Genomic DNA, 19,831 nt, shown 5'->3' with positions numbered 1-19,831 from the left:
CCATTTTTACCTAATCAGTGCTTGGAGTTTACCACGATTTTTGTCTTTTTGTTTGTCCACCCGTTTGTTTTAGGATTGACCACAGGTTCTAAATGTGTTTGAGATCTGGAATTTCCTTGACCATGAACCCAAAATGTAAATGATTTGTTCACCAAACCTCTTAGTTACCACTTTTGCCTTCTAACATTGTCTTCATCATGCTGCAAAAAGCATCATCATTAAATTGCTGCTGGACTGTTGGGAGAAGTTGCTCTTGGAGGATGGTTAGATCCCATTCTTCATTCATAGCAGTGTTCTTAGGTAAAATTGTAAGTAAGCCCCCTCCATGGAAGAAAAGCCCTCCACGCATGGTCTCAGGAGGCTTCACTGTTGGCATCACACAGGACTCATGGTAGTCCTCACCTTTTCTTCTCCAGACAATCATTCTTCCAGATGTCCTAAAGAGTGTGAAGGGGGCTTCTTCAGAGAAAATAACTTTTCAGGAAGTAGAGATGGGACTACAAGGCCTGGGGTAAAGTTGCCCTTTATATATTCTTTTTTCTTTATGTACGCAATGAGGTCATTTACCAGTGTATTAGATGACCTTGCTCAGCTGATATATAGAAGACTGTAGGTGACACACTGATACATACAAACCCAAATATTTTGATAATTTTATTAAAAAACAAGAAACATGAATTGTCCGTAAACAGAATGATCGGTCCACTTAGCCCAAAATATACATAGAGCATTTATATGGAAGCCTCCCCTCCATGAGAACAGCAGCCATAGATCCAAGGGGAGGCATATAGACTGTAGTACCTACACTATCGCCGGCACACATACCCCGCTGTGCCCTGATCGATATATACACATTCCGCAAATTATCCACACACAATGAGTTTAATATGTAGACTGCTACATACCGATAGGACTTTAAAGAAAAATGTATTTAAAATTATTACACGTTGATAATAAGTTATTAAAGTTGCAGGCTGGATGTCTGCAGCTTGTCCCCTCATGTGAACATATGACAACACTTATTGTTGTCCTCACCGGCAGGTCAACCCTGGATTCAACTTCACTCCAACAAATTGAAACTCCAGAATTTACATTTTTCAGCCTCTCTACCTTATCCAAAGAAATGCAATAAAAAGTAATCAAAATCTTGTATGAAGTCCTTGATGGAATCAATTAAAACTACAGCATGTGATACAAAAAAGAAGCCCTCACACAGCTCCAAAGATGGAAAGATAAAAAAAACTTATGCATGTCAGAAGATGGTTACACAAACCAAAAATTTTTTTTTAAAGAAACTTCTAAACTTAAAGGGGTATTCTCAAATTTGAAAGTTATCCCCTATCCATGGGTTAGTAGATAACCGCCAGATCATTAGGGGCCATCATCGATCCCAAGAATCTGTAATCTGAAGAGTTGAATGGTCGATCATGCGCACTGTCGCTCCATCTGTACTCAATGACACTGGTGGAGATAGCCGAACGCTCCAGGACTCCTGTCATGATCCGTTCCAAGGTTTAATCCTTTCTGCCCTTTTTCCGGGTGGATCATGTCAAGGGTTAACTTTGCTCTGCCTCATTCTGGGTTCAGGTTTGCTATTTAGCTCCAATGCATCCTGCTGGCGGTGTCAGCTATAGTTCTGCCTTCGGCGTGTGAACCTGACTCTTGATTTGTCCTGCTGTGATCCCTGACTTGCCCCTTGTCTGTTGACTCCCTCTGTCTGCACTTTTCCCAGCATTTCCCTGTTTGTCTGTTTGATTCTCTGGTTCCTGACTTGGCTCGTATTCGGACTCGCTTCTGCCTTCTGACTGTGTCTTATCTGTTTCTGACCACAGCTGAACCTCCTGGCTTGTTCCTGACCACGTTTACTGCTTATCCCTTTGGTACTTCTGTCTCTGTCGGCTTGTCTGACCACTCTCTCGCCACTTGGTGGCACCTGTGCTGCTGCTCTGTGGTGCTTCTCTGTGTGCGCAGTCTCACTTCCCTCTCAAGCTCCCCCTGATGGAGGTTGCATTATATTGCACTGCAGCAGCATGACAACTTCCATTAGCATGAATGGAGCGGCAGTGCATATGATGGACCTCCGCTCCATTTACTCTAGGCTCTTCAGAGCCCCAATTCTTGGGATCAGAGGGGACCTTAGCGGTGCAGACCTTATAGATCCCTGCGGTCAACATAAGCCTATAAACTGATCCATAAGTCATCTAGGCGATAAATATTTCATGATCTATTATGAGAGGACGATACTGGACAGCCTGAGGGTCAATTATTGGTTCCTACTCATAGACCAATGTGGTCTGAGCCCTATCAGAATGCAGCAGTCACATACCCACATACCCGCTTCTCCGATTCACACACATATCCATATATACACTGATGTGCCCCTATAATTGGAGCGCACAACACCCTGTAGTTCTCAGAGTTTAGGTACTCAAGAAATATATGAACTAACTATGCCCACAATAATGATGAGGAGCATGCTGGTAAACCCCATTCTGACATCCAAACCCCCAGTGATAGAGTATACCAGGACAGATACATCTCTGTAAGCATGGAGTGTAATTATCAGTGCCATAAAAGTGGATAGTTCTGGAGTTATTTCTCTTTTTTTTTAAGTTTCTTAGTAAAGTTTTAATGTAAAGTTATAAAAGTTTATTTCTAAAACAGTTAAGATGGGAACTAATCGTCTGGTTGGTAAAGGAAAACTCCGAAGAGACACTTCTCTGAAAGGACAGCGGGGCAGAAAATACTATATACTGCATGCGCTGCCGCCTACAAGGTGGATGTTATGGGGTAGGAGCACTTAATAAAGGGTCACTTTGGAGAGATCAAATACAGTCCATCCAGATGAACCGTCCAGGAGTCGCCTCCAGTCCATCTAGATATTTCCCCGAGATTGAGATCAACGGTAAGTCCGGCCACACCTGGTGCAATTTTTTTGGAATGTGACACATATATTATTAATGATCAGAAACTTTAGTCCAATGTGAAAGGACAGAAAGGAAAAAATAATTCTGCTGTGGTTCAAAACCCAAACCTATGGACACCTTATACATTGATGTATACGCAGATGGGTCAAATATCGTCACTGCCTACGAGGATCGATATGATGGAAACGTTCATTAGATCCTCAGCCAATGTTCACACTGGTGTCATTGGAGTTTATAGTATTTTTTTACAGCACGCAATGCGCTTGCCATAAAAAATCCTGTCACTCAGGCTAACCCTAAAAATTAGTGGGGTATCTCAGGATTTACCAATGTCTATTGGAAAGGGTTCTTGTATAGCCGTGGCAGCTCTGTTATGGCACTCGAGTGAACAGAACCTAAAAAGGGACAGACTGTAGAAAAAACAGCCTCCTTCCCCCTCTGGCAGCTAACACTTTGGTTCCTTCTTACTTTCCTTGCACATGAAGGATTTCTGGCTACATTACCCTGACGAGCAGAGTCTCTGCACTCTTTCCTGACAAGCAGTCTGTACTGAATAGAAGATTACTTTGCAGAGACCTCAATCTAAGGAGAGAGAATTTCCTACTATGCATCATATATTAGGACACTGGTCTATTAAAGATAAAATAGAGCAGCAGCGTCCCTTGTTCTGGAGGATCGCTGGCCATCACTGGAGTAGTGTGATGGGGCCACGGGGGACGGTTGACGTGGATGCTAAATTCTGAAGAAAGCAAAATTTCAAAAGAAAAAAAACCCCAAAGTTATAGTAGCATCACTTGTGCTGAAGACCCAGGCTACTTCACATGCCCCGATCTTCTAGCTGGGTAGTCATGGATCTCCTGTTGAGCGCCGCTCTACTTTATCGGCATCAACATGACACCAATACAGTTGGATTCTGCGGTGGAGCAGGGTACCATAGTCGGCCCCACCACTCTTGGTCCCGTAGACTCCAAAGGGTCCCAGTGCAGGTGCTATTATGACGTCACTGGATTGCGCCGCCTGTGCCAACCCATTCTGTGTGCAGAGGAGAAGAAGGCTCGAAAGCTCAGGTTAGGTGAGTTTATTTTAAGGGGATGGCACAAAGGTGACATTATTACATTTGGTGGGTGCACTCAGGAGTCATCATTACTTTAGAGTATTAATTTCCTTTTAGTGCTTCTCTAAAAGAGGGCACTCAGGCAACATTATTTGTTTTAGTGAGTACTCCTTATTACAGAGTTTTTGGAGCGCAATACTTGCCTTGCTCACGGCAGTGGCAAACCACGCTACTGCACTAACCGGTATGGATGTCAGAAGTCATAACATACTTTGCTTTTCAAGCATCCAGGAAGATTGTCTATATTGGCCAGAGTTGTTTTAAAGACATAGGAAAATCTCTGTGCAATACCGCTCTCTTCAGAAGTAACAGATACCGAATCATATGCTGCACTTACCCCCAAATATGCACCTCTGTCCAAAAATTGCACCACATGTGGCCGACTTATGATGAATTCTTCCTGAGAGTAGACTCACATAGAAGTATCATTAATGATAACCATTAATAATCATCAAAAAATATTCTCTTCCAAATTAGAGGCTCATCCATGAAGTGCTACTGTGTAAAGCTGAAGGGAGTAACAAAGTGGTGCGCGATCAATTGTGTTAGGAGGTGGAGATAAGCGAATTAATTTGGTGGACCCTAGTCTAGCGGCCATGTCAGCACTCTGTGGCCACCGTACAGGCGCCTCGTAAACCTGCTCCTACCTTCCAACATCCTCTTTTGATTAGCCAGCCTTTCTGTACATCACACGCAATGGTGACACCGCGCCAGGCCAGCTAATCAAAAGAGGAGCCTGCGAATCGATTTGCTCATCTCTAAGAGGAAATTCTAGTTTCTACCACAGTGGAAATACTTGGTTTCCCCTAAATGAGCCATTTGTCACGGGTAATGGAAGGGTGATCAAGAGCGATAAACTGATCGCTCCATTTTGTAGGGATTGTTTGGGATGTGACAACCCCTTTAAAAGTGAACAATTCCATAAATAACATTAATTTTAAGAATCGATATAAACAATGCCCCAACATCTGAACTAAATGACAAATGCCCCTTTAACAGTACCAGATGCTACTAAGGGTTTCAGCAAGACAGGACCGGCTGCGCTCCAACCAGTGACAGCGAAAGGAGATTTCTACATATCAAAGAACTCTGTGCACAGTGGTAAAAAGTTCCTGGGAAAGTTTTCGGAGGTTGCATTGCTGAGGCGGTTTGTACCTATAGATAGTGGCTTATTGAGCCAAAATCTAGATATGATTTGTCATTTTGTACAGTTCAGTAGACGGTAGGCAAAAGAGTAGTGCACATTCATTCAGAGATGCAGGAACACAAGACACACATAGCCTCTCATATCCTTGCATGCACTCATAGCTGCCGGAGGGAGATTATGCAGACGTGGTACCATGTCTCAGCCCACAGCAGAGGAAGAGGTCGTAGAAGACGCCGGAGAAGACGCACTAGAGCTGTTCCAGAACAACCAGCGTCTCTTGGGCTGTCTCTTCTGGTGTAGGGCCATCTCTTTCTCACGTTCCCTCTGTGCTCTTTGGAAATGGTCTTCTTCCTTCAGGTACCAGACGGGTGGCCAACGCTGCGCCTCTAAGGTCTGCTGATTCTCTGCAGGATACAACCACTTTACGTCAGAGAAGATGAGTGATCACTACAGAGATTAGTTCCAATCTACAGGGATCTGTAGAAGGTTTCACTTGTCTGACATTCACAGTCCAAGTACGCACTGCAAAGACCAGGTCGACCAAAAGTGTCCTTCATGGTCATATACGAGGCTCTTGAGCTCTGGTAAGGAGACCATCAGCCGGTATGGACACTGGATTGTGATTGTCAGACTTTTAAAAACCAGCTTTAATTTGATAAAGTCAGCCAGAAGGTTATGAAGATATGCCATCACTTGCTAAGACAGGAATACCCTTTTAATATTGCAGAGGGGACTTTATGAGCAAAAACTTTTCTCTATGGGAAGACATGGTCTGTTGGAGTTCATTAAGGGCAGTTTATTTTGGGGGAAACACACTGCAGGGACACTGAGCATGCTTCCATTACCAGGGAACGCCGAGGCAGGTAATGCCGGTAGGTACTGTATGCATTGTGCTATTGTAGGATAAAGTGATTTAGCGCCATCACTATACCGCCATACTCACCTGCTGACACCAGCTTGATGTCCCGGGGGAATTTCCTGCACACGCGGTTATAATTTGTGGAGATGTGATGTAAACACCAGGCTGCCAGCTGCTGAGCGCCATGAAACTGAAAGACACAAAGCATTGTATGTAGGATCCTCTGGAATCGGTGGCCGCGTAGAGGTGGTGCCAGGACATTGGCATATGCAGGCTTGGCAAACATAGCTTGGGATGTGTCAGATTTGGCTATGGATCTGCTGACCAACTTGGCAAATGTGACCGTGCATCTTGTACACTAGGTACGTGGGGGGATAAAAAATGTATAATACAAGGACAATTTGATCTTATGCCCAGGTAAGCAGAGAGGCGGTAGAGCAGTTACCTGAGCAGCTTCCAGTAACACAAGTGCTTCCCCGTCAATATCCTTATTATTCAGAGACGCGTCCATCATGACTGATACCGTGTGTTTCTCTGGAAAGACAGAATGAGATGCTTATTATGTCTGTAAAAAAAAAAATCAATATTAATTATCACCATTGCTACATCGGCACATTTACCGCACAATGGCGGATTTTAAAATCATTTTTCAAGCTGGTGTTATAAAGTATTCTAATTTACTGAGATAATGACTTTTGGGTTTTCACTGGCTGTAAGCCATAATCATCACCATTAACAGAAATAAACACGTGAAACAGATCACTCTGTGTGTAATGACTCTATATAATATATGTTTCAATTTTTGTATTGAAGATCTGAAATAAATTAACTTTTTGATGATATTCTAATTTTGTAAGAAGCACCTGTACATGTGACTTGTCATCTCCTCTCCAGCGCTTTTACCAACTAAGTTTTTCTCTAAAGCTCCGCAGCGTATCAGCGCAAAACATACATGTTTGTAATGAGGGAGTCGGTCTCTAATTCATGCTGCCCACCATTTGGTTGTGCCCAGATGTTATCCTAGTGCAGTCCGATGTTTTCCATGCACTCATTGACTTGCATGGTAGAGGGCAATCCCAATATCGGGTCAAACTCGGGCATGCTGCAATTTTTTCCTCGGACCGGGCCGGTCTGAGGAAAAGAATCAGACATGCACGGACCATAGGATAGCATTGGTCCAAGTGCAATCCAATGTTCTGTTGGATCGCATTTGGACCGAAAATACGGCCATCTGCACGAAATTGGAATTGAAGATTAATGGTGTCCAAACCAACAGTACCTACTCATCCCTTACCGGTCAGTGCTACCAGATGTGGCAGGCAGAGTCGATTGGCCAGTATAATGAGGTCCAAAGGGTCAAGATCGAGTCCAGCGGTGAACTGTCCAGTATACAAATACTCTAGCACCGCACGCATGCTGCCTCTGGAGGTGTATGGAAGGACTACCTGGACACAGGAAAGATTAGATATGACACTGCTATTATTGCTATGCATTATGTAAGCCATTCAGTTAATTATTTCTGTACTAATAATCCAATATGGGGTTTATTTTCAGACCATTGACAAGTTGTCAAGGTGAGATTCCTGGGGTCCCATTGTCAGACCCCCACGACGCAAAAATGATTGCTTTTTCTCAGTGAAAGGGTAGTTGTACCAATCCAAGTAGACGGCAGAGCTCACCAAAATGTTGATTCCCATTGAGACCAGTTTCACATGTCCAACATTCATGATCCGACAATGAATCCCGATGATCAGACCGGCCATGGGTCTACTGACCCGAACTCAAGACCCTCATTGGCATACATGACCCTGACCAGTTCTGGTCAAGAGACCTGCGGCTGTTCTGGTCAAGAGACCTGCGGCTGTTCTGGTCAAGAGACCTGCGGCTGTTCTGGTCAAGAGACCTGCGGCTGTTCTGAACATTGTGGTTTGTTCTCAGATCATGAATGTCGGACATGTAGAATAGTCAAACGTTTTATTTGGTACAATAGAACACTGAAAAAACACACACAAAAATATTTAAAAGTCATGAAACGACATCAAAACTATACATATTTTCTCACAATAGAGCTACAGCCCTCTGTGTTTTAACAGGCCTCAGGTGTATCCCCCTTACTTTGTAGAGCCTTCCCATACTAGATTTAGATGAATGGCGGACATGTGAAACTGACCAAGCAATCACTGAGTGTGAAGTTCCCCTTGTTCTTGGGTAGGGATCCAAGCAATCAAAGCCAGTACTAATAATATGTCCAATTGTAATCTCATGCCAGAAAAGTCAATATGGAGATACCTTTAATGATTAGAATTACTGATGTATTGAAAATGTGGATGATGCTTGCTCCGCCGTCATGAACAATCCACTCAGAGAATCGGCTCACAAGCTCTTTCCTGGTAGAGGATTCACGCTTGGTAGGTGCTAACCTGAACCCTTTACTACGCACAACACAAAAGACCGTCATTTATTGATGCTCTGTGTCATCCAGCCATCGTTATTTGGCCCTTAGTCACTTAGATCTTCACGATAATCAGAGTTATTCACTTCACCAGTCAGTGGTTGTAATGTTTTGGCCAATCAGTCTATCTAATTTTTCCATCTATATACACTAAAAATATTGGTAAACACGTCTTAATAATTGAATTCAGGTTTTTCATTCAGTCCCATTGCCCCCGGTGTATAACATCCGTCTTCTCGCCCTCCGGTGTAATACATCCGGCTCCTCGACCCACCAGTGTATAATATCCAGCCCATCCCCTCAGTGTATAACAGCCAGCTCTTCTCCCTCCGATGTATAATATCCGGCCGCTCGCCCCCGGTGTATAATATACAGCACATTACTCCGGTGTATAATATCTGACTCATCACCCCCGGTCTATAACATCTGGCTTCTTGACTCCGGTGTATAACATCTGGCCCCCTCACTCCCGGTGTATAACATAGGTCTCCTTGTCCCCTGTTGTATAATAGCCAACTCCTCGCCCCCCGGTGTATTATATCTAGTCCTTCACCCCCCCGTGTATAATATCCGACCCATCACCCTTGATGTATAACATCTGGCTCCTGGCCTCCGGTGTATATCATCTGGTCCCTCACCCCCAATGTAGAACTTCTGGCTCCTTGCCCCCCAGTGTAAATTATCCAGCCCCTCACCCCCTGGTGTATAATATCCAGCCCCTTTGCCTCCAGTATAAAACTTCCGGCCCCTTGCCCACGATGTATAATATCCGGCAGCTTTGCCTCCAGTGTATAACCTCTGGCCCCTTGCCCTCGGTGTATAACATGTGGCTACAGACAGAAGAAAATGACTGGCCGGACCTCAATGCTATCCAACACTTTTGGGATGAACTAGAACGGAGATTGCCTCCGTCGGGTCAGTGTCTGACCTCACAATTGCTCTTCTGGATGAACAGACACCTAAAAAATGTTGTAGAAATCATTCCCAGAGGGGAGGAAGATGTAACCTCACTGTTTATATACATACATGCTAATATATGGATGTAGATGGATTCTTGGCATATTTGACCACACCCGACCTGACTCATAGGCAGGATGATAAAGCGCCAATATGAGCTGCCTGAAGACTAGAAGTAATGGACTCGTTGGTAATTTCCCTTTGTCACTGGGTGACAAACAGTTGTGAGACGATTATATAATCTTAAGTACGTAATATCATCTATGACTGCGCATAAATTAGCCAAAAATAACCGGTAATTTATTTAACGACATGAAATGGAGAAGACACCACAACAGTAGGATTTATACAGTGTCGGGGTGAATTCCTCAGTAATTGACTGGTCGCCTGTTTATACATGTTGGGTCGTTGTTTGGGAGGCTAGATGTAAAGATTAGAGGAGGAAAGAGTACTAGGGTTATGTTGTGTACGTACCGACATTTTGCAAAGATGTTAATAATGCATAACTATAAGGAAAGAGTAGCCACAAACGATTTCATGTTCCTTACCTCAGAGGTGCTGCTTTCCAAAAAGGGTCCCCCAAACATGGCGGCCATCCAGTCGCAACCAGAGATGAGAAGTGGTTTATGGGCATTTATGCTCCCGTCGTCCAGAACGAAAGTGACATCTAATGGAGAGAAAAAGGGAAAACAATGACTGATGAAAAAACATAAATTACCTACTTAGATTTCGGACAGATTAACTTAAAGGTACGACAGGCTGTAATTGGAATGTATTCAGTATTTTTTACAGCAAAATTAGTATTGCAGGCAATACTCTACTACTTGGTGTAAAAAATACTGGAAATAAAGTATTATGCCAGTGACAAATTCATCGATTCACATAGATTTGACAAGTCACATCCCATGCATGTGAATACGGTTTATACACGTACAATAAAATCTGGCTGCTGTGAAAATGTATTACGTATATCCGCAGAATCCATAAGGGAAAGCTAAGGATTAGTCACAGTTTATGACATCGGGACTAATCTTCATGTGGTTCTGCTGCAAAATATGCAAATGTAAGTCATGAATCTCTCCTACAGATGGAAATGGTGTTTTTATTCTTTTATAGCAACATGTAAATATGTTCTAAAATGTGTGCCACACTTGGAAACACAATACATGAGCACCTCAATTCCATAATATACAGCTCTGGCAAAAAAAGAGACCACCACATCAAAACCCTGTCATGGGCAGCCCAATCTCCAGACCTGAACCCCATTGAAAACCTCTGGAATATAATCAGGAGGATGATGGATAGTCACAAGCGATCAAAGTGTGAAAGACTGGTGGAAAGCATGCCAAGACGCATGAAAGCTGTGATTAAAAATCATGGTTATTCCACAAAATATTGATTTCTGAACTCTTCCCGAGTTAAAACATTAGTATTGTTGGTTCTAAATGATTATGAACTTGTTTTCTTTGCATTATTTGAGGTCTGAAAGCACTGTTTTTTTTTTAATTTTGACCAGTTCTCCTTTTCAGAAAAAAAATACAAAATGTAATGCTTGGAAATTCGGAGACATGTTGTCAGAAGTTTATAGACTAAAAGAACAATTTACATTTTACTCAAAAATACACCTATAAAGAGAAAAATCAGACAAACTGAACATTTTGCAGTGGTCTCTTAATTTTTGCCAGATCTGTCTATATTTTCATGGTTCCACTTGGAAATTCTCACCAGAGAAGATCCCTTTGGTCAAACACTCCTTGATACGATTGCTCCTTCTGACATGGAAAGCTCTAGTGATCTCTTGATTCATGAAGGCCTCTCGATTCAAGATATTTGCCACCATCATACGCAAGTCAAACACTTCCAAAAGCTCAGCAATGTGTGCCACCTCCATCAGCTCGGGCTCTCTTTCGTCCAGTTGGCCAGTGTATAAATATTTCAGCACAGCTCTGAATGGTCCAGACCTCACTGAGCTGTCCATCTTTACCACAGTTACCCTTCTGGCCCGGTAGCCAGGTGGCTCCTCCAGAACTCCACTTCGTATGCTTTCAAAAGCTCGGCTCCACCCTGACAAATCTCTATCGCCTTCTCTACCCAAAGTCCCATCACTGGCTGATGTTCTCATTCCTCCTCCCTCCGTTTCCGAGCTCTCACAAGCATCAAAGCTAGAGGCACGTAGAAGGGGGTCCCTGGCTTGAGATGGTGGATCTCCATCCTCCATTAGGAAAAGGTCACAGAATTTCGAGGAAGCGGTGGAGAGGTAGATGCGGTGGGCGTAGATACGAATCCTTTCTTGGACCACCAACACCACATCGGCACAGGAGGCTTCTTCTAAAAGGTGTCCAGGATGATCTTCACTCTGAGCAGGAGGATCAGGCACTATGATAACAGGCGGAGGGGGCCGGGGAGGAAGAAAGGGGGCTTGTGGTAGAGGTTTGCGTACACTCCTTAAGTGCGACTTCCAAAACTGTAAGTGACGACGAGATATGAGTGCCGAACGGATGGCGTTATCGAAAACTTCCTTAATGCCACATTGCGCCACCACGCTGGTTTCGTAATAGGGAATGCCAAGCTCTTTGGCTACTTCTCGACCTTTCTCTGGTGGAAGAATCTCTTGGGGTCGAATTGGCCTTAAAAAAAAAAAAAAAGAAGAAACAACGATCAGAACAGGTGAGAAACCATATTTAACCAAACTCCACCCAAATCCTCAGCCTAACTCCAGCCCAGTAGCTGAGCTCTACTGCCCCATTTTTTTCGCGATTGTCAGCTTCTTAGCACCTGAACCCCCACCAAATTAGAACTTCTGACATGTCACTATGACAAAACGTTTTACGAAACCGTAAGTACAATATTAATAGAGCAGAATTTTTCTGATGGTGCCCTGCCACACAGTCCTCCTATTTGTTGGGGTCTTTGATGGGAGCACCACCATTTTCACACTGCATTTCACAGGCTGTTTAGAGGCATAATCCTGAGGGGTTTCCTGATGTATATCTCTGATAGATGCCACTATATGTGCATAGTGGTATATGCGTCCCGTAGACTTCCATGTTTGAAACAAAAGTCTACAAAAAGTATAATACCGCTGTATGGAATATCACAAAAACCTGAGCTACACCAACAGCAGAAAAAAGGTATACTGTCACGTACTAGCATAAGGGAGGGCAAAAAGACAGTCTTATTTATACGTCAGCGTTTGCTGACAGTGCGTTGTCCGTTTTTTCAATGAACTGCACACAACCACATTATGTTCTACGGGGCTGTTCACATGGCAGATTTATTTTACTAACTGATGGCCCAGATAAAAAAAAAATTCCTTCTTTGGTCTTTACCAAAGTAGCCCACTGAAGTAAGTAGATTTTTCACTCGTTGCTCAGAGAAGCTTGTAAAATTTCAATTATTCTTTCAAACAGGAGAAAACAGATGATATATAGAAATGGTAAAAATGGACGTCCAGACCGAAAAACAGATGAAATATGGATTCAGCACTCCATTTTGCAGATAAGAAAAAAATATATAAGATGTGGAATAAGATACAAGGTGAATAGAGGCCTAATCCTGTGTTCACACGTGCATTTTCGCAGCTTTTTTTGCTATGTTTTCCACTGCACTGTGTTTAACAGATTTAAAAAATCTCATGCACACTTGCATTTTTTTCCAGTTTTTTTTTTATTCTCCTACGTGCCTTGAAATCTTTAGAATGTTAATACTTTCACAATTTTTGCAGCATTTTTCACCCATTATAATAGGTGGGTTTTTTTTTATGTGCACTTGGTCTGCAAAAAAACAGGATATTTGCAGCTAGCCGTAGACAATAATGGATATGTGATGTATCCATGTAAAACACTGGAAAAGATCACATGTGCATTATTATTACACTGTGAGTTATTACACTAAGGATCCGGTGGGTGAGCAGCTAAGCTGAGGAAGGACGACTCTTTAGCAGTGCCAAGTGGCTTCACATTCTCGGCTCAGCGTGGCACCAACGCTCTGACATTTAGGATCGGACAGGTGTGAGGCAAGAGCTGACGGGCAGCGTTAGACAGTTGTTCCCTCATTTCAGTGTCATGCCAGCTCACTGAAGGATTGGCACAGATATGAGAAACATATTATTAATGTAATTACCCACAAACCTTATAACATTTAAACATACAAAACAAAAAGACAACCTGGCCAGTGGGCGTCGGGCTCGGTTCACTGCTTCCAGATCAGCATAGCGAAGGTCCAATTGGCAGCCAACCAGAATGACTGGCGCTCGTGGGCAGAAGTGCTTTATCTCCGGGTACCACATAGTTTGGACATGCTGCAGGGAGTTGGGGTTTGCAATGGAAAAACAGAGAACAACCACATCTGACCTATAAAAGACAAGAGAAAGGAATCATGAGCGTAGGATACGACAGGATGGGCTGAGGATGGAGAAATAATAGGTGCCGAAACCCGGGTCTGTGCCTAAGAGGGTCCAAACACCCACCTGGCACAAAAAAGACACCGGTGTTATAAAGTGCACGTGATAGTTGGGGAAGCTATTACAGATTTTGCAAAAAGGGCCATTGGATGCCAAGCGACACCTTTGAAGGAAATATGGTGTAGATTACTCAGCCTAATAAAATGGCCTAGCCATGCCTGGCTACACCCCTTTCAGCTAAACTTGGACCACTTTTTTAAATAGTTGGAGTTGCTGGTTGGAACTTGAGTAAAAATGCAAAAGTGGACAAAAGTTTTGCACTGCACAAAAAAGTTTTAACAGGATTCTCTTGAAATCTGTTTGACGAATTGGGGTCATAAGTGTTATGTTTATTCTGTGGGTTTATGGCTAAACCTAATTTATGTAGTATAAGTTATGTTTTATTACTTCTATATAATAAATATATATTTATTTTATATTACTTTTATGCAGAAAAAAATTATATTGTGAGAGCTAAAACTTTTATACGGTAATTATAGCATATTTTTTGAGTGACTTGCTGTATTCTTCATTAGTATTATATTGTGGTACATGCAACTTTTTGATCAATTTTTATTACATTCTTTGGCAGGCAAAATGAAAAAATAAACCAACAAAAACAGCAATTCTAGATTCTATTTATTTATTCACCATTCAGTATAATTGACATGTAATCTTTATTCTCTAATTCGAAACTGATATGATGATACCAAATGTCTACATAGTTTTTTTAGGCTTTAGTACTTTTGCACACAAGAAAAACACTTTTGAATTTTTTTTTTCTTGGCCATAATATTCTGAGATACCATAACTTTTTATTATTTTTCAACAGACAGAGCAGTGTGAATTTGTGATAGGGGGTTAATACATTGACCTTATCATACCTTCCATATGCGAATCGTCTGTCTTTATGGTGGTCTCCAAAAGTGTCCCAAAGCCTCAACGACACACTGACATCATCCACGACATCTCGGGAGCGCTCTAACACCTACATCAAGAAGGAAGAGAAGGAGGGTAAGGACATCTCAGGAGAACGCTATATAAGTCCCTAATTGCTCCCCTCATTATAGGGAAAGGTATTCATGTATGTTCTGTAGTTAACTATGCACATAAATTTCAAGGCTCACTTCACCTTCTGGGATCAGTGACCATGCTATAGGAAAAAAATGGTAAAACCTACTAGAACGGTCTCCATGTAAATGTTAGCTCGGTTCTCTGGATTTAAAGGGGTTGTACACCTTTTGGGACTTTTTTTGCTTAAAGGGGTTGTCCATGCTTGAGGTTCAAGTCTGTAGTTACTGTATGCGACCTCATTGTGTGCACTGTGAGGATTCTCCAATGAGGATGCCGAGAGTGAACAGGCGCGTGAAAGCAAGTATTGGCATACATGCAGTCACATACCAACTAGACGTACGCTGCCTCGCTCTATACAAGTGTATTGAGCGAGGCCAGACATGTCTAGTTGGAATGTGGCCGGAAGTATGCAAATCGAATACTTGTGGTCACATGTCCGCCCGCTCCAGGAGAACAGCGTGCTCTATGAGGATTCACACAGATTGACTGCAGACTTAAACCCCAAGCCTGGACAACCCCTTTAAATGAATGTATTTTTGTCTGAAAATAATATTTGCATTTGAGTTTCATTAAAAATGTAATGAACCGCTTGCTCTCAATAGCCCGTGTGTTGCACTACATATAACTGGCTGCAGAATGAGATAACTGAGAATCCATCAGTGAGCTCTCTCTGACAATCAAATACTTGTATCTGTCTCTTTTTGAGCTCCTCTCAGCGGTTTTATGATCACAGACCACATCAAAGTTGAATGTGCAAGGAAACAATGAGCCTGTAAAAGCAAAACTGTGCAAAATGTTTAATTGTCAAAATTGCTCTTTTTTTAGCATCAAATACATGCATTTAATGAAAAAAAAAAAGTGACCTCCTTTAAAGCCACTGACCACTATACCCCCTTATACCAGGACTCCCCCCAGTACTGAATACTTACCTCTTGGCACACACGATACTGATCTATGGCCCAGACAGTTGGCACATGTGTGGCAAGAAGCTGGTATTGCGTCAGGGTGGCGTTACATGCCCGAGCACAGATCAGACGAGTCTTCCCGACGGCGTTGTCTCCGACCACCACACATTTTATCGTCTCAACATTGGGACGCTCATAATCCATATCAGTGTCCAGCAGCTGGGATCTGTACAATGGCGGAAAGACAAAATGAGGTTGGCAGGCGGATTTATATGGGATCCGTACTATCATCCACTCATGGGGCGCAGACTGCAAAGTAAATGTCACATTCAACCACAGTAAAAACACACGATGGGGCAGATTTATCAACACTGTCTAAAAGAATAGTCATCTTTGTCGTCCAGGGCGACCAATCACAGCGCAGTTTTCATTTTACCAGAACTGTTTAAAAAATAAAAGCAGAGTTCTAATCGGTTGCTATGGGCAACAGTCATGTTTTTCTATTAGAAAATTGTGGCTTAGCTTAGGCCTTGCATGTTTAGGACACGGGGACAGAGGGGGTTTTATCTCAAAGGGGTTGTCTAGTTTAGAAAATCAATTTTTATACTCACTATTGGGGTCCTCAATTCAGAATCCTAGTGTGGAGAGCAGTAATTAAGAGTATTGCTCACTCTTGAGAACATGTCCTGTCCTATATTACTACATTACAGAGCTCATTGATTTAAAGGGGTTGTTCAAAATAAGTTAGCACCTATCCATGGGACGCGGAAGGTGTCTGACCAATCATCAGTGGGGACGCGCACCGATCACCGCACATGCTTATTTCTTATGGGGCTGCCGAGTACTGTGCTCGGCTTTTACCGTCAGCTCCAGAAAGAATTAATGGAGCGTTGGTCCAAGCTGGAGAGATCGTATTGCTCCATTTTGTAACGGTGATAAAAGAGTCCTGTCTGGGATAAAAATTCCTCCCGGGCAGGTCCCAGAAGTTGAACCTTCACCGATGAACAAGTCATCACCTAAAATGAATGATTTCAGCCAAAACAATAATTCATCAGGTAAAAACTTAAGACCAAACGATGGTTTTAGCGAACCATTCACACACCGTCATCCTATAAAATGAAATCTTGAATATTTTATTGTATTTGTCCGGTAGAACAACATACTGTTATCTAATGTGTATGAGGTCTTTACTGCTGGGTTTCCCCACAGATTACAGCTGATCGCTGGAGTCCCATTAGGGGTATACTTTGTGATCAGGATTTTCCAAAGTGGAGAACCCCTTTAAAATGAGTTCTGTTGCCTATTTATTACCATCACACCAGGGTTGGAGCCAGAACTTGCTGCCCTCTGACCATTTCCCGCTAATAGGCAGTTTCGACAGTTACGTTCCAAACACGGAACATGATGTCCGGACCCCTGCAGGTCCCTGATCAGAACTCCATCCCATCATATATGAATATAGGACTGTTGAGTTCAGACCAGGGAACCCGCGACCAGTCTGGACATATCACGTACTCGAACTGTTAGGTTATGTTCACATGTTGCTTCTTTTCTGCTTTTTTTTTTCCTGCAGCCAGCCAAAACCTGATCACTTGGCAGTGAAAAAGCTAAAGACAAAACGCAGGTTTTGCTGCTTTTCTTGCACTGTTTTCTTGCCTTGCTTCTACCATGCAAGCGTGAACAATGCAAGGCGTTAGGCCAATGCAACAATGCAAGAATTATGTGAAACCATTAAATATTTTGGGGAAAAAAAGGGCAATTTGATCAAATTATTTAAGGGAAAAATATTTTTTTTATGTCCGAAATATCGTGACTATTCTGGACCAAAAAGTTCATATGAATTCATGAAAAAATACACAATTGCAAAGGTAAAAACAGCAGGGGGAGACAGCTCTTAACTTACATAAAAATGCAGCAAAAACGCAACTTCATAATCATAGCCAATGTGAAACGCTGATTTCAGGGCCAGCCTGAGACAGCCCCTTTTCTCATGGGCCCCATAGGGCCTGAATAAGCTTCTAACTTTTAGCATTTTAATCTCCCCTTCATAGGTCTCTAAAGTTTCATTAAATTTAACACTATATTTGGTTTTCCTATGTTATTGTGAATTGACCTGCAACCTTTTACAAATCTCTCACTGCTTACAAGATCTCTGCTTGCAGGCAAGGAATGGCAAGGATCTAATGTGTCTCGCTGATGCGACTGGTTCGTAGCCAGTCGGTAACTTGCAATAATATAATGGATATTGATCCTTATCACGGAATAGTTCTGCCATGCTCGGCACGCTGATTTATTATTCAGCTGCCAACAGATAATCCAGGAAGGATTTTGTTTCTTACAACAAAATGGCCACTAATCCCTAAATAAGGACAATAAGTGACCTGTATTACTTGTAAGGGGCCACACAAGGTACAGCCCATAAAGCAACGCAACCTGGCACAAGGCATTCCTATTAGGCCATGATAAAAGCCAGTTTTACCATATGTGTTATGACCACAAGTCTGGCCTGATTGTGAGTCTACCGGCCGCTTCACAGATCCCTTGCAGCCATAAAAGATAGGTAATACTGGCCTCAAAGGAGGAGGAAAGAGGAGCATTGCATGGCCTATAAGTCTCCTTACACTGGCATGTCACAACATTACCACTTAGATCCCAGTCAGAGGCCTCTCATACAGCCAAATCAGATCTCAAGCTTTGCACTGATGAGGGGCAACATCCCGAAACATCATGTCTACAAATTGAGATTCTGGTTTGGTTTTTATCCTAAGTCACGTGGCAATGCTCGTTAAAGGGTCGATATTGACTTTTAGGATTGCTGCTTCCAGTACGTTGCACTAGAGTTCAAGTCCTCTTTTTCTCTGAAGAGGTGATTGGTCTAAGACACATCTGAGTTTAACGGTCTGCGTATAGATTGTGACTTCCAGATTGGCTGTGGGTCTCCTGACCCGAATTAAAAGCCTTCATAAGCATATATAAGGCTGTTGAGCTCAGGTCAAGAAACCCGTGACGGGTCCGTTCTTAGGCTGAGTCTGAGCCTTGTTGGCAAATTTCCCCAATATATTCTTCTATATATACACATTACCCATAGGGGCCCACTGTAAAAAAAACAAAAACAAGTCTGAAAACAAAAAAGTATACCACCCAAATGGAAGCCAAAAGGACACTTTATTGGCCCCATAAGAGCCCCAGGGATATGTTGAATGTGCGCTGTATACTACCGTTCACACAAGCAGATCTGATGTTCCAGTGATATCCAGGTAACCTGCACATGTCTAGATGACACAAACTACAAGTCTCAGAATGCAATACCCCTACCTATATATCTATAATGACATGATAAAAAATAAATAAATATACAGATGCAGCAGAGCTGCGTATATGACATGTAGCTGGGCCACACGACTCGAGAGGGTAGCATTTCTCACTTCCGCATAGGGATGCGATGACCGTCAGCCACCCGCCAGGTCTCGTGCATGGCTGGCATATATATCGTGCACCTGTCCTATTAATTAGAACACGTCAGGGGGCACAATACCTGGCAAAAGCCAATGGATGCCACTTTAGTTGCACCTTTCCCTGGTTCAGGCAGAAGAGAGAAGAGCTGGATAACCCCTTCTATTATAGGGGTGCAAAGGTTGCATCACATCCAGAACCCTGCATTGGTCTCCCCATATTAGGAGACCAATGCTATAAAGCATAAATAATTGGGGGAATCTTTTTTTAGACTCCAAATTGGTTCCCTGAACATAACAATGGTTTACATAGGACTGCAGGTTAAACTGGGTAATGAAGGAGCAATACTGGAGCCCATTGCCGTCCCCTGACCATTTCAGCCTGCACTAGATCCCTCCATTCTGCACGACGAGTATATATGAATTATGCTATTGATCGGATTAAAAATCGCATAACTTCCAGCTCAGCACTTCTAAGAATGAAAACTATTGAAGCAGCCGAG

The 19,831-nt window shown here is 42.7% G+C and overlaps 1 protein-coding gene across 5 annotated transcripts in view; it reads right to left on the bottom strand.

Moving 5' to 3' along the window:
* Window positions 1–639: 639 nt before the first annotated feature.
* RHOBTB2 (Rho related BTB domain containing 2) overlaps window positions 640–19,831 on the bottom strand; it is a 42,355-nt gene continuing 23,163 nt past the window's right edge. For 4 of the 5 annotated variants that reach the window (XM_077262178.1, XM_077262179.1, XM_077262181.1 and 1 more), the window contains 9 exons: window positions 15,901–16,102; window positions 14,782–14,885; window positions 13,623–13,808; window positions 11,182–12,083; window positions 10,005–10,123; window positions 7,342–7,492; window positions 6,493–6,581; window positions 6,132–6,237; window positions 640–5,592 (listed from right to left, as the gene is read on the bottom strand). In XM_077262178.1, coding sequence (XP_077118293.1) covers window positions 5,387–5,592; window positions 6,132–6,237; window positions 6,493–6,581; window positions 7,342–7,492; window positions 10,005–10,123; window positions 11,182–12,083; window positions 13,623–13,808; window positions 14,782–14,885; window positions 15,901–16,102 — 2,065 coding nt within the window. In that variant the 3' untranslated portion in view covers window positions 640–5,386. The remainder of the gene's footprint in view (window positions 5,593–6,131; window positions 6,238–6,492; window positions 6,582–7,341; window positions 7,493–10,004; window positions 10,124–11,181; window positions 12,084–13,622; window positions 13,809–14,781; window positions 14,886–15,900; window positions 16,103–19,831) is intronic. The other variant, XR_013215549.1, reaches the window with a different exon arrangement.

Source organism: Ranitomeya variabilis, chromosome 5, assembly GCF_051348905.1.
Source record: "Ranitomeya variabilis isolate aRanVar5 chromosome 5, aRanVar5.hap1, whole genome shotgun sequence".
Taxonomy (NCBI): Eukaryota; Metazoa; Chordata; class Amphibia; order Anura; family Dendrobatidae; genus Ranitomeya; species Ranitomeya variabilis.
Note: the sequence above shows the minus strand (reverse complement) of the source record. Positions and strands in the feature narration are given on the sequence as shown.